This window comes from Cnephaeus nilssonii, assembly GCF_951640355.1.
Source record: "Cnephaeus nilssonii genome assembly, chromosome: 14".
NCBI classification, from domain to species: Eukaryota; Metazoa; Chordata; class Mammalia; order Chiroptera; family Vespertilionidae; genus Cnephaeus; species Cnephaeus nilssonii.
The window spans coordinates 61,161,221-61,173,237 of record NC_137085.1 but is presented as its reverse complement, the minus strand read 5'-3'; the positions used below and the strand labels follow the sequence as shown (position 1 = coordinate 61,173,237).

The window sequence follows — 12,017 nt, the reverse complement described above, 5'->3', positions numbered from 1 at the left end:
TAAAAGCTTGTCTTTGCTTTGTAACTTTATCCATTTTAGAATTTTGAAACCAAATGTTCACTTGAGAAAAAGAAATGGAACAGTTGATGTGTGTCATTTTGTTGTTGTCGAGTAAGTAAGAAAAAAATTGTAAAAAGAAAAAATACATGATCCTATTAACACAGAACAACAATTTTTCATTTTGGGTATTACTTTCTAATACTCATATACGTGCTCCCCCCCTCCACATAGATCCAGTAAGTTTATTGTTCATGTTACTGAAAAGCATAGTCCCTGTCTACTTATTCTTTTTGTGTCATGTTAGATATTTAAGGAATAGAGGATTGGTTCACATATCATTAACCTTAAGTGGGTGAGTTAGAGGTGAAACATAATAAGCAAGCCTGAAGATATAAATTCCAGTTGAAATTTGGACATTTATTTGTCTTTGATTACATTAGGAGGTGGAAGTAAGCAAGAAAGAGCTCTTCTTTTAGTATTGTTTTGGGTTTTTGCACATCCAGGGTTTACTTCTGTTTCTTATTCTTACTGTTAATGATAGAGATTCACAAATATTCTAAGTGTGGGCTTAAATTTTGTGCCTAGATAGAAAAGTTATTCTGAGGTATTTTTGTGAAAAAATTGGTAACACATTTAAAACAAAATAGACAGCAATTAGCTCTTTCCTTATGACCACACAACAGTAATTGGTAAAAATCTTTCCATCCCTTTGATGACTGTTAAGTGAAATCTTTATTCTTTTATGTTTCGTTTCTTCCCTTCCCTTCCCTTCCCTTCCCTTCCCTTCCCTTCCCTTCCCTTCCCTTCCCTTCCCTTCCCTTCCCTCCCCTCCCCTCCCCTCCCCTCCCCTCCCCTCCCCTCCCCTCCCCTCCCCTCCCCTCTTCTCCTTTTTCTTCTTTGTTTTTGGTTAGTAGATGGGAGACATATTCCTTAAGTGCTGAAGTTTGGATAACAAAAACAGAATTGCTTTTTATCTCAAATCTATCTTTATTGTTGAAAGTATTACAGATGTCCCCCTTGTTTTTTTGTTATTTTTTTTCCCATTGACCCCCTCTACCCCGCCCCTCCCAAGCCTTCTCCACACTATTGTCTGTGTCCATGGGCTATACATATATACATATAAATTCCCCAATTAATCACTCCCGCCCTACCTTCCCACTCCTGCCTTCCCTCTGAAATTCATCAGTATTTTCCATGGTTCTATGTCTCTAGATCTATTTTGTTCATCAGTTTATTTTGTTCATTGATTCCACATATGAGTGAGATCATGTGATACGTATCTTTCTCTGACTGGCTTATTTCGCTTAGCATAATACTCTCCAAGTCCATCCATGCTGTTGCAAATAGTAAGAGTTCATTTTTTACCACTGTGTAGTATTCCATTGTGTAAATATACCACAGCTTTTTGTATCCACTCATCTGCTGATGGCCACTTGGGCTATTTCTATTTTTTAGCTATTGTAAATTATGCTGCTATGAATATAGGGGTGTATATTCTTTCTGATGAGTGTTTCAGATTTCTTGGGATATATTCCTAGAAGTGGATCACTGGGTCAAATGGGAATTCAATTTTTAATTTTTTGAGAAAACTCCATATTGTTTTCCACAGTGGCTGCACTAGTCTGCATTCCCACCAGCAGTATACTAAAGTTCTCTTTTCTCCACATCCTCGCCAGCACTTGTCATTTGTTGATTTGTTGATGATAGCCATTTTAACAGGTGAGGGGTGATACCTCGTTGTCATTTTAACTTGCATCTCTTGGTTGATTAATGACTTTGAGCATTTTTTCATATGTCTCTTGGCCTTCTGTATGTCCAGTTTGGAGAAGTGTCTATTTAGGACCTATGCCCATTTTTTAATTAGATTGCTTATCTTCCTTTTGTTAAGTTGTATGAGTTCTTTATATATTTTGTATATTAACCCCTTATCAGATGTATTATTGGCAAATATGTTCTCCCATGCAGTGGTTTCTCTCTTCACTTTGGTAACTTGTTGATCTCTTTGATAACTCATTCATTATTTAATAGCATGCTATTTAACCTCCATGTGTTTGAATGTTTCTGAGTGGGGGTTTTTAAAATAACTCTTCCCTTTTTTTTCTTAATATATATATTTTTTTATTGATTTCAAGACAGGAAGGGAGAGGGAGAAAGAGACAGAAACATCTATGATGAGAGATAATCTTTGATTGGCTGCCTCCTGCACGTCCTCACTGAGGATCAAGCCCGCAACCCAGGCATATTCCCTTGACTGGGAATTGAACCATGACCTCCTGGTTCATAGGTTGATGCTCAACCACTGAGCGATGCCCCCGGGCCTGAGTGTTTTTATTGTAGTTGATTTCTAACTTCATGCCATTGTGAACCGAGAAGATGCTTGATAAAATTTCAGTCTTCTTGAACTTGTACCGACTTAGTTTTTGTCCTAATATGTGGTCTGTCTTTGAAAATGTCCCATGTGCACTCGAGAAGAATGTATATTCTGTAGCTTTGGGGTGAAATGTTCTGTAAATGTCAATTCCATCTGATTTATTATGTCATTTAGGAGCGTTGTTTCCTGGTTGATTTTTTTGTCTAGAAGATCTGTCTAGTGATATCAGTGAAATGTTAAAGTTCCCTACTATGCTTGTATTGCTGTCTATCTCTCCATTAAAATTCTCCAGAAGTTATAAAATATATTTGGATCTTCTTGTATTGTGTGCGTATACATTTATCAGGGTCATATCCTCGTGTTGGATTGATCCCTTTAGTATTATGAAGTGGCCTTCATTGTCTCTTGTTATGGCTTTCACTTTGAAGTCTATTTTGTGAGATATGAGTGTTGCTACCCCAGCTTTTTTTTTTTTTTTCTTTTTTCATTTCCATTTGTCTGGAAAAAATTTTTCCATCCCTCCACTTACATTCTGTGTGAGTCATTTGTTCTGAGGTGATTTTCTTGTAGACAGCATATACAGTATATGGTTCATGTTTTCTTATCCATTCTGCTACTCTATGTCTTTTAATTGGAGCATTTAAGTCATTTATATATAAGGTTATTATTGATAGGTATTTATTTGTTGCCATTCTTACTCTTTATGCTGTGTTCTCTATTTCTTCTTCGTACACCGGTCCCTTTAGCATTTCTTGCAGTGCTGGTTTGGTGGTAATAAATTATTTTAGCCTTTTTTTTTTTTTTTTGTCTGTGAAGCTCTTTATTTAACCTTTGATTTTGAATGATACCCTTGTTGGATAGAGTAGTCTTGGAGTTAGTCCCTAGATTTTCATTATTTTGTATACTTCTTGCTACTCCCTTCTGGCCTGAAGTGTTTCTGTTGAGAAATCAGCTGACAGTCTAGTAGGAGTTCCCTTCTAGTTAACTTTCTGTCTCTCTCTTGCAGCCTTTAAGATTATTTCTTTGTCTTTAATATTTGCCATTTTAATAATGATTAGCTTGTGTGTGGGTCTTTTGGGGTTCATCTTGGCTGGGACTCTGTGTTTCCTGAACTCTTAATGGCATTTTCCTTCACCAGGTTAAGGAAATTTTCTGCCATTATTTCAGCAAACAGATTCTCTATTCCTTGCTTGGATTCTTCTCCTTCTAGGCCTCCTATGATGTGGATGCTGTTACTTTTCATGTTATCTCCTTAATCTGTCCTCCTGCCTTTTAAATATGTTCCCATTTATTGTTCTGAATGGGTATTTTTTCTACCTTGTCTTCTGTTTCACTGATTTAGTACTCAGCTTTTCTAGCCTAATGTAGAATCCTTCTGAGTGTACTTTATTTCAGCTATGTCATTCCTCATTTCCAATTGATCCTTATTCATGGTTTCAACCTCTATTTTCATGTCAGTGTAGCTATTCTTAAGTCCCTTATAATTCTCATTAAGTTTCTTATAATTCTCGTTAAGTTTCTTTTAGTTCTCACTGAATTGTTTGAGCACCCTTATTACCATTACTCTAAATTCTTTACCTGACAAATTGCTTGCCTCCATTTCATTTAGTTTCTTTCCTGACTATTCCACCTTTTCTTTCATTTGGGGGTGGTTTCTTTGTCTCCCTGTTATGGCTGCTCCTTTGTATTTGTTTTTATGTATTAGATAAAACTGCTATGCCTCCCAGACTTTGTGGGGTAGTCTTATGTAGTAGATGTTTTGTAGTACCCAGTGGTGCATTTTCTTAGATCTCCTGGGCTGGGTGTTCTAGGAAAGCCCCCTACTTGAGTTATTTGGGTTTTCCTGTTGTAGTTGGGTCTTGAATGTTATTGTCCTGTTTGTGGATAGAATCTCCTCTCAGGTTGGCTGACTATGTGGCTTACCCTCAACCATGTCATGTGACCTGTTGTGGAAATGCTGACAGAATAGAACAAAATACAACACAACTAAACGTAAAACATAAACAAAGCTATAACTTACACAAGACCCCTACAGCAAATACAGAGAAGAGGAAATTAGGAAAGAGACTAGAAAGTAGGAATGATAGAAAAAAAGAAAAAAATATGAAGAGAAAAAGAACAAAACAACCAAACAGACACACCCCCCCCCCCCATAAAAACAAAACAAAACAAAACAAAAAAGGGGTGGTGAAGGAATATGTCAGTGCAGAGTGGCCTTCAGGTGTTTTCTGTTCTTCCTTGGTATAAGTCTCCTCCTCAGCTGGACCTCAGTTGGTAATTCCAAGTGAATGTTCTCCAATTTAGTTATATTTCCAGTCTGGCCCTGGAAGGAGGTGCATGACAGGTCTGCCTATTTGGCTGCCATTTTTTGAGCTCTCCTTCAAGTACTTTTTCATTCTTATCTTTTTAGTATTAACTGCTTATCTTTGAGGACTTAATTAAATAATTCTCAATAAATTTCTGAATTTTTCTTTCCCCAATACCTCCAACAGAATTACTTATCTTCTGCTTTTTGTTGTCATAGCACTATATAGGTGGCACTTCTAGCAACTATGAATCATAGATACCTCACAATTATTAAGAATGGGGCATGTGGAAATCTTGCCATCTGCAAAAACATGGATGGACATAGAGGGTATTGTGCTGAGTGAAATAAGCCAGGCAGAGAAAAACAAATGCCATGTGATTTCACTTATATGTGGAATCTAGAAAACAAACAAATGAATAACAACAGAGACAGACTCATAGATACAGAGAACATTTTGATGCTTGCCAGAGGGAGAGGTTATTGGGGGATGGGAGAAAAAGGTGAAGGGATTAAGAAGTACAAATTGGTAGTTACAAATTGCCATGCAGATGTACAGCATAGGCAATATAGTCAATAATCTATATATATAAAAGTCTAATATGCAAAGTGTCCCCTTGGGAGTTCAACCGGGAGACCGGGAGTTCGATTGCTTGCTATGATGTGCGCTGACTACAAGGGGGCAACGCAGAATGAAGGAAGGTCCCAGCCGGCAGCCGAAAGGCCCCAATCAGCCCTGATTGCCAGCCAGGCCTAGGGACCTTACACGTACACACATTTCGTGCACTGGGCCTCTAATATTGTGATAACTATATATGGTGTCAGATGGATCTTATATTTATCAGGGTGATCACTTTGTTAAGTTATATAAATGTCTGATCACTGGGTTGTACACCTGACACTAATATAATGTGGTACATCAACTGTAATTGAAAAAAAATATATTTTAAAAAGTCATGTGTTGATCTCACTCATCTAGGGGAAATAATGAACAACATAGACTGATGAACAAGAACAGACCCAGAAACAAGGAGGCATGGATCAGACTGTCGGGCCTCAGAGGGAGGGTGGGGAAGGGTGGGGGTAAAGGGGAGAGATCAACCAAAGGACTTGTGTGCAAGCATATGAGCCTAACCAGCGGTTAAGGACAACAGGGGGGGTGGGGGCATGTGTGGGGAGGGGTGTGGGATGGGAATGGGGGGATGAGGACAAATATGTGATACCTTAATCAATAAAGAAATTAAAAAAATCAAAAAATCATGTGTTAAACCATCTTTATATCTTTCAGAACAAGCATTTAGTAAACATTGGTTGAATTGAAATGTTTAGAATGCCATGCTTCTCATGATTAAGAAAATAGCTTGCCTCATTAAATTGCTTGATCCATAGTATCCCTCATTCACCATGTTTCTCACACACCCTATTTCCACCTTTTATACTGTCGTTGGTTTCCATTAAAATGACTTCGAGATCAATCAGAGAGGGATCATTTTGTGCGGATGGAATGCAAGGAAAGCAGCTTTTGACTCTGTGTTGCATTTTGGCTTTGAGGCTCATTTCTTCTCCTTGTTGCAGGACCCTAACAGGAGTGTTCACACCAGCAGCAGCAGCAGCAGCAGCAGCTGTAGCAGCAGCAGCAGTAGCAGCAGCAGCAGCAGCAGCTGTAGCAGCAGCAGCAGCAGCAGTAGCAGCAGCAGCAGTAGCAGCAGCAGCAGCAGCAGCAGCACCAGTTTTTCAAAGCCTCACAAATTAATGAAGGAGCACAAGGAAAAACCTTCTAAAGACTCCAGAGAACATAAAAGTGCCTTCAAAGAACCTTCCAGGGATCACAACAAATCTTCCAAAGAATCCTCTAAGAAACCCAAAGAAAATAAACCACTGAAAGAAGAAAAAATCGTTCCTAAGATGGCCTTCAAGGAACCTAAACCCATGTCAAAAGAGCCAAAACCAGACAGTAACTTACTCACTATCACCAGTGGGCAGCAAGATAAGAAGGCTCCTAGTAAAAGGCCCCCCATTTCAGATTCTGAAGAACTCTCAGCCAAAAAAAGGAAAAAGAGTAGCTCAGAGGCTCTATTTAAAAGTTTTTCTAGCGCGCCACCGCTGATACTCACTTGTTCAGCTGACAAAAAACAGATAAAAGACAAATCTCATGTCAAGATGGGAAAAGTCAAAATTGAGAGTGAGACGTCAGAGAAGAAGAAGTCAACTTTACCGCCGTTTGATGATATCGTGGACCCCAATGATTCTGATGCGGAGGAGAATATGTCCTCTAAATCTGATGTGAGTAGTGTTCTTGGCTTCCCTCCTTCCCCTTCTGAGCTTTCAGATTTTATTTCAAATAGATTCAAGATAAAGAATGAGGGAAGAAAATGACAGCTGCACCATAACATGGCGATATGGAAGTGCCTAGAAATCAATTTCTTTAACTAATGGAAAGGAGGAAATGAAATCATTAGGAAATCTGTAGATTTTTAGGCTATATAATTTAAGTTGTTAAAGGAAAGATATATTCAATAGTATAATGGTTATTTGAATAGCAGCAGAAAAACTTAGATGGTCATTAGAGCTTAGGTACTATGCTTTTCAGTGATTGCCAAGTTAGGAAAGTAATAAGGCAATAAAACTTGAATACAAGGGATAGTAAATTTAAAAGAGAAACTTAGAAAATATTAGGGTTGAGCTATAATGTTGAATCTATTTTATCAATGGAATGAAGTAATTTGCTTACATAAATGGAAAGCTGGTGATAGTATTTTTAAGCAGTTTTATCTAGCGAAATTGATGTAGCAATACACTATACATATATAATTTGATAAATTTTAACATATATATGTGCCTGTGAAATCAGGTGACAGTATTTTGAAAACAAAATATTTAATTTATTTTCATGGTATAGCCACTGTTTTGTTTTTGTAGATGTTCCAGACTGATTTAAAAGTACAACAACTGTACTTTCCTTATTAGTTTTCTTGTAGTAGTAATACTTTTATTGTGATCTTCGTTGCAAGTTTTTTTTTCCTGAAAAAATGGGACTAACTTTTGTGGATGCCCAAAAGGCCATCTAGTATTCCCCCAAACGTTACCTGATGTTGAGATTTAAACTTATAATTACAGATGTCAGAGTTGTAAGGGATTTTCAGGTTATCTATCCTAACCTATTAGTGTAAGAAATCTTACACTGTAGAGACAGGACTGTTAGTAATTCAAAAGGTATTTAATTCTGTTTCTAGAGAACCGGCTAGAAACATTATTTACTATGAGATTATCTCTTCCTCATATTTCCTTTTTCTCTTATTTTGGCCTTCTACCATTACTTATCAGTCATGATCAGTCCTAATAATCTCCACATATTAGCTTGTCAACATTTCCAGACAATGGACAAGGAAAATGTCTGGCTAAAAATTGCTGGCGATTTGAGAATACTACTTCTCTTTCTGTTCCCAGGGTTCACTTCACAAATGTTCCTAGTTCAAATGCTGGCAAGCTTTAGAGGATCTTAGTAGCAGATTATCTCTCCTGTGTTTGCACAGTTTTGGGTTGAAAACCAGCCAGAAATAGGACATGACATCCATACCCATCTCTAGTTATCCAGAGACCACTTCCTTCCCCCCTACTCTCTAGAGCTAATCTTGAAATTTAAGTAGAAGGTCATTATTAGGAGCAGAGTAACAAAAAATACTGGAGATTGAGTAATTCATCCCAGTGTTTGGTAAAGGTGTAATACTATAGTTCGTGAAATGGAGATGAGAGCTAATGGTTTGTTCCAATATTTCAAGCATTTATTTTTCCTCCTTTGCTTTTTACCTCTCCTTTTAAATCAAAACTTGTTCTTAAGGCAGATGCTACTTGGAACTTTTTTTTGTATGTTTAATTTTTATTTCAAATCAACCTGAAATATGCAGTTGGGTTGTGATTAGTCTATCAAGATGGTCAAGTTTAGCAACTTTGTTCTGACATGTTGCGATTCTTTTAGAAGAGAGATTTTTAAATTTTGGGTTGTGATTCACTGGTGAGCCATGAAATCAATTTAGCATGTCATCATGAGTATTTTTAAAAAGTTAGAATACATTGTATTAGTATGGTAAATAATGGTTCCTGAATTTTTTATTTCAGAGGGTGTGTTATTTCTTATAGTAGGTCATGGTCAAGTTTTTAAAAGGCATCTTTCTTGAATGTTTGCTGGTTTGTGAGAAGACCAATGCCATTCACAAAGCAGTATTGAATGCTCTTTCTACATGAAAGTATCATAGGTTATCTTTTTCTTTAGGTAATTTTGTGTGATCTTGTTTTAATTTGCCTCTTGCTGCTTCCCTTTTATATGACTTATAAGGAATGGCTTTTCTTTTCATGGACTTTATGTCCAACTTGGTATATTTATTCAAAGCAATAACTTTAAAAATCTTCTGGAATGAGGAGTTAGAATCATAATTCCTTACAGTAGGTAGCAAATTTTTAAAAATAATTCATGATATAATAGAGCCACATATCCAGTGATCATAACAGGAGTTTTTGTAAGGTACATATCGTTACTGAGAAAGCCTGCAAGAATTTGACATCCTTGCAAAGATTTTCAGGTTTTATTTGGATGTCAAACCCAACAACTGTACTTCCTTTATCAGTTTTCTGATAGTAGTGATACTTCTATTGTTGCTGCTATTCGTTTAATTCTCTAAATGTAGGTGTTGTAACAGAAGAGAATTGACAATGGTGGTTCCAAGTAAGCCAGGGCCCAAAAGACCATTCTGTGAGCAAAGGAGAATAAAAGAGGGCTGAAATTTCCTTTATTCGATAGTAAAGATAAACTTTTGTTTGGCCTTTCTACTACCTGGTGTCCCTCCTGTGGGCGAGACGACGGAAGGAACAAACAGGAGGCAATTGGAATGGAGAGCCCTTAGCAGCCCTAAACCTCCCTTGGCCTATAACTACTTAGGTGGTAGCTTGGGGTAGACCCAACTTCAGGGAGCAATGTTCACATTGTCCTGGTGGTGAGCGTGTCTGCATCTGAGTAAGTGTGATCAGATGACCTCATCTCTCTAAAGTCCTTTCCAGCCCAGCTGCTATAGCTCCACAGGAACCAAGAAGTACCCGGTTTGATTCCTGGTCAGGGAAGATGCCCGGGTTGTGGGCTCGATCCCAAGTAGGGGGCGTGCAGGAGGCAGCAGATAGATGATGTTCCTCTCTCATCGATGTTCCTTCCATCTCTCCATCCCGCTCCCTTCCTCTGTCTCTAAAAATCAATAAAAACATTTTTTTAAAAAGTCCTTTCCAGCTTCATTATTTAAATGTGAGCCAGATTTATGTTCATTTGTGAGGCATGGGGTGGTAGGTAATTTTAGACACAGCAGGTGGAAATCATGAACATTGGAAACAGAAGGAAGACACAAAAAATAATTGGAAGAGTATGAAGAATTAAGAAGGGCTGGAGTAAAAATATTATTTACCTGGTATGTCTGTAAAAAAAAAACAAACACCACATATTGCCTTGGTATAAGTTAGTTACAATGAAAAGGAAGAACTTTTTAAATAAGTTTTAAAAATAAGTTAGATTCAGGTTTTATATAAAAATAAAAATCAGTGCTATTGAGATGGATTAGGAAGCTTAGATTGCTGATGTTTTTAGTTTTTGATTAAGATTTTTATATACTTTGTAAATGAGAAGAGGCAAGCCTAAAGTACATCTGTGGTTTGTATGCCTGCAGAATTTTTGTGGGATCACTTATTTGAAGATAAATATTTAGGTAGGTAGGTAGCAGAAAGGGAGTCAAGTACTACATTGTGGTGTCAGACCAGCTGTCTGTACTTTGAATTCCACTTGTAACTGTGATCTTGGGCAAACGATTTAATCTGCTCTATTTCTTAGGGTTTTCGTTTGTTTGTTTTTTGTGTTTTTTTTTTCCTGTGTGTGAAATTGAGATTATAATAGTATTTCTTTGTAAAATTATTGTGAAAATAGTCAATCTGAGTAAAGCATTTAGTAATCTAAAAATCTGAGTTAGCCCTAGCCCTTTTGGCTCAGTGGATGGCGTGTCGGCCTGTGGACCGAAGGGTCCCGGGTTTGATTCCAGTCAAGGGCATATACCTCCTTTGCAGGCTCCTCCCCAGCCCGGGCCCTGGTCAGGGTATGCGCAAGTGTCAACTAATTGATGTGTTTCTCTCACATCCGATGTTTCTCTGTTTTTCCCTCTCTCTTCCACTCTCTCTAAAATCAATGAAAAAATATCCTCGGGTGAGGATTAAATAATAATAATAATAATAATAATAATAATAATATAAAAAATAAAAATGTGAGTTAGCCATTGTTATGCATGATTTGGCTTCTGGAAACCTTTATAACCTAAAGAATTGAAATATATTTTTAATATTCAATAACACTGCAGAATTCTCCTGTCCTTTATTAAGTGTGTGGCTTATATGTTTTAGAGGGGAAAGGGTACTTGGAATGGATGTCATGTTGCTCTGAATTTTTGCCTTGAGATATATGATATTGATATTGATATTCATTTGTTACATATGTTCTGTGGAAAAAAAAACAGGACAAAGACTCTAAGTTTGTTTTTTATTTTAATTTTTACTCTGGAATATAAAGCTCTTTTTTTTTTTTTTTTTTTTAAATCCTCACCGAGGGTATATTTTTTTAATTGATTTTTAGCGAGATGGAGAGAGAGAGGCTGCTGCCCAACTACGTCCAACTGGGCAACCCAGGTCACGTGCCTTGACCAGAATGGAACCTGCCACCTTTTTGGTGTTGGGGATGACACTCCAACCTGGCCAGAGCTAAAGCTCTTTTTAATTAAAGAATCGTTGACACACAATATTATATTAGTTTCAGGTGTACAGCAGTGATTTGACATTTATATACCTTATGAAGTGATCACCATGAGAAGTCTAGTAACCATCTATCACCATATAAAGTTATTGCACTATTATTGACTGTATTCCCAATGCTGTACATTACATCCCCATGACTTATAACTATAACTTTGTACCTCGTAATCTCCTTCACCTTTTTGCCCATCCTCCCACCACCCAAGCCTCTGACAACTACCAGTTCTCTGTATCTATGAGTCTGTTTGATTTTTATTTGTTTAGTTTTGTTAGATTTCACATATAAGTGAAATGACACAGTCTTTGTCTTTCTTTGACTTATTTCACTTAGCATAATACCCGCTCAGTCCATCCATGTTGTTACAAATGACAAGATTTTTGATGCAAGCGTTCTGGGAGCTTGGGAACCCAAGGGTTCACCACCCATTGTGGGTTCTTGGCTTTGTGCGGGAAAGAATTCAAATGCAAGCCAGCATAGAGTTTAAAGTGAAGGTGAGTTTATTAGTGAAGTGA

General features: G+C 37.3%; 1 protein-coding gene across 2 annotated transcripts in view; it reads left to right on the top strand.

Moving 5' to 3' along the window:
* The window catches only part of MLLT3 (MLLT3 super elongation complex subunit), a 260,712-nt gene that overhangs the window by 182,292 nt on the left and 66,403 nt on the right, over window positions 1-12,017 (top strand). For both annotated transcript variants that reach the window (XM_079790495.1, XM_079790496.1), the window contains exon 5: window positions 6,252-6,959. In XM_079790495.1, coding sequence (XP_079646621.1) covers window positions 6,252-6,959 — 708 coding nt within the window. The remainder of the gene's footprint in view (window positions 1-6,251; window positions 6,960-12,017) is intronic.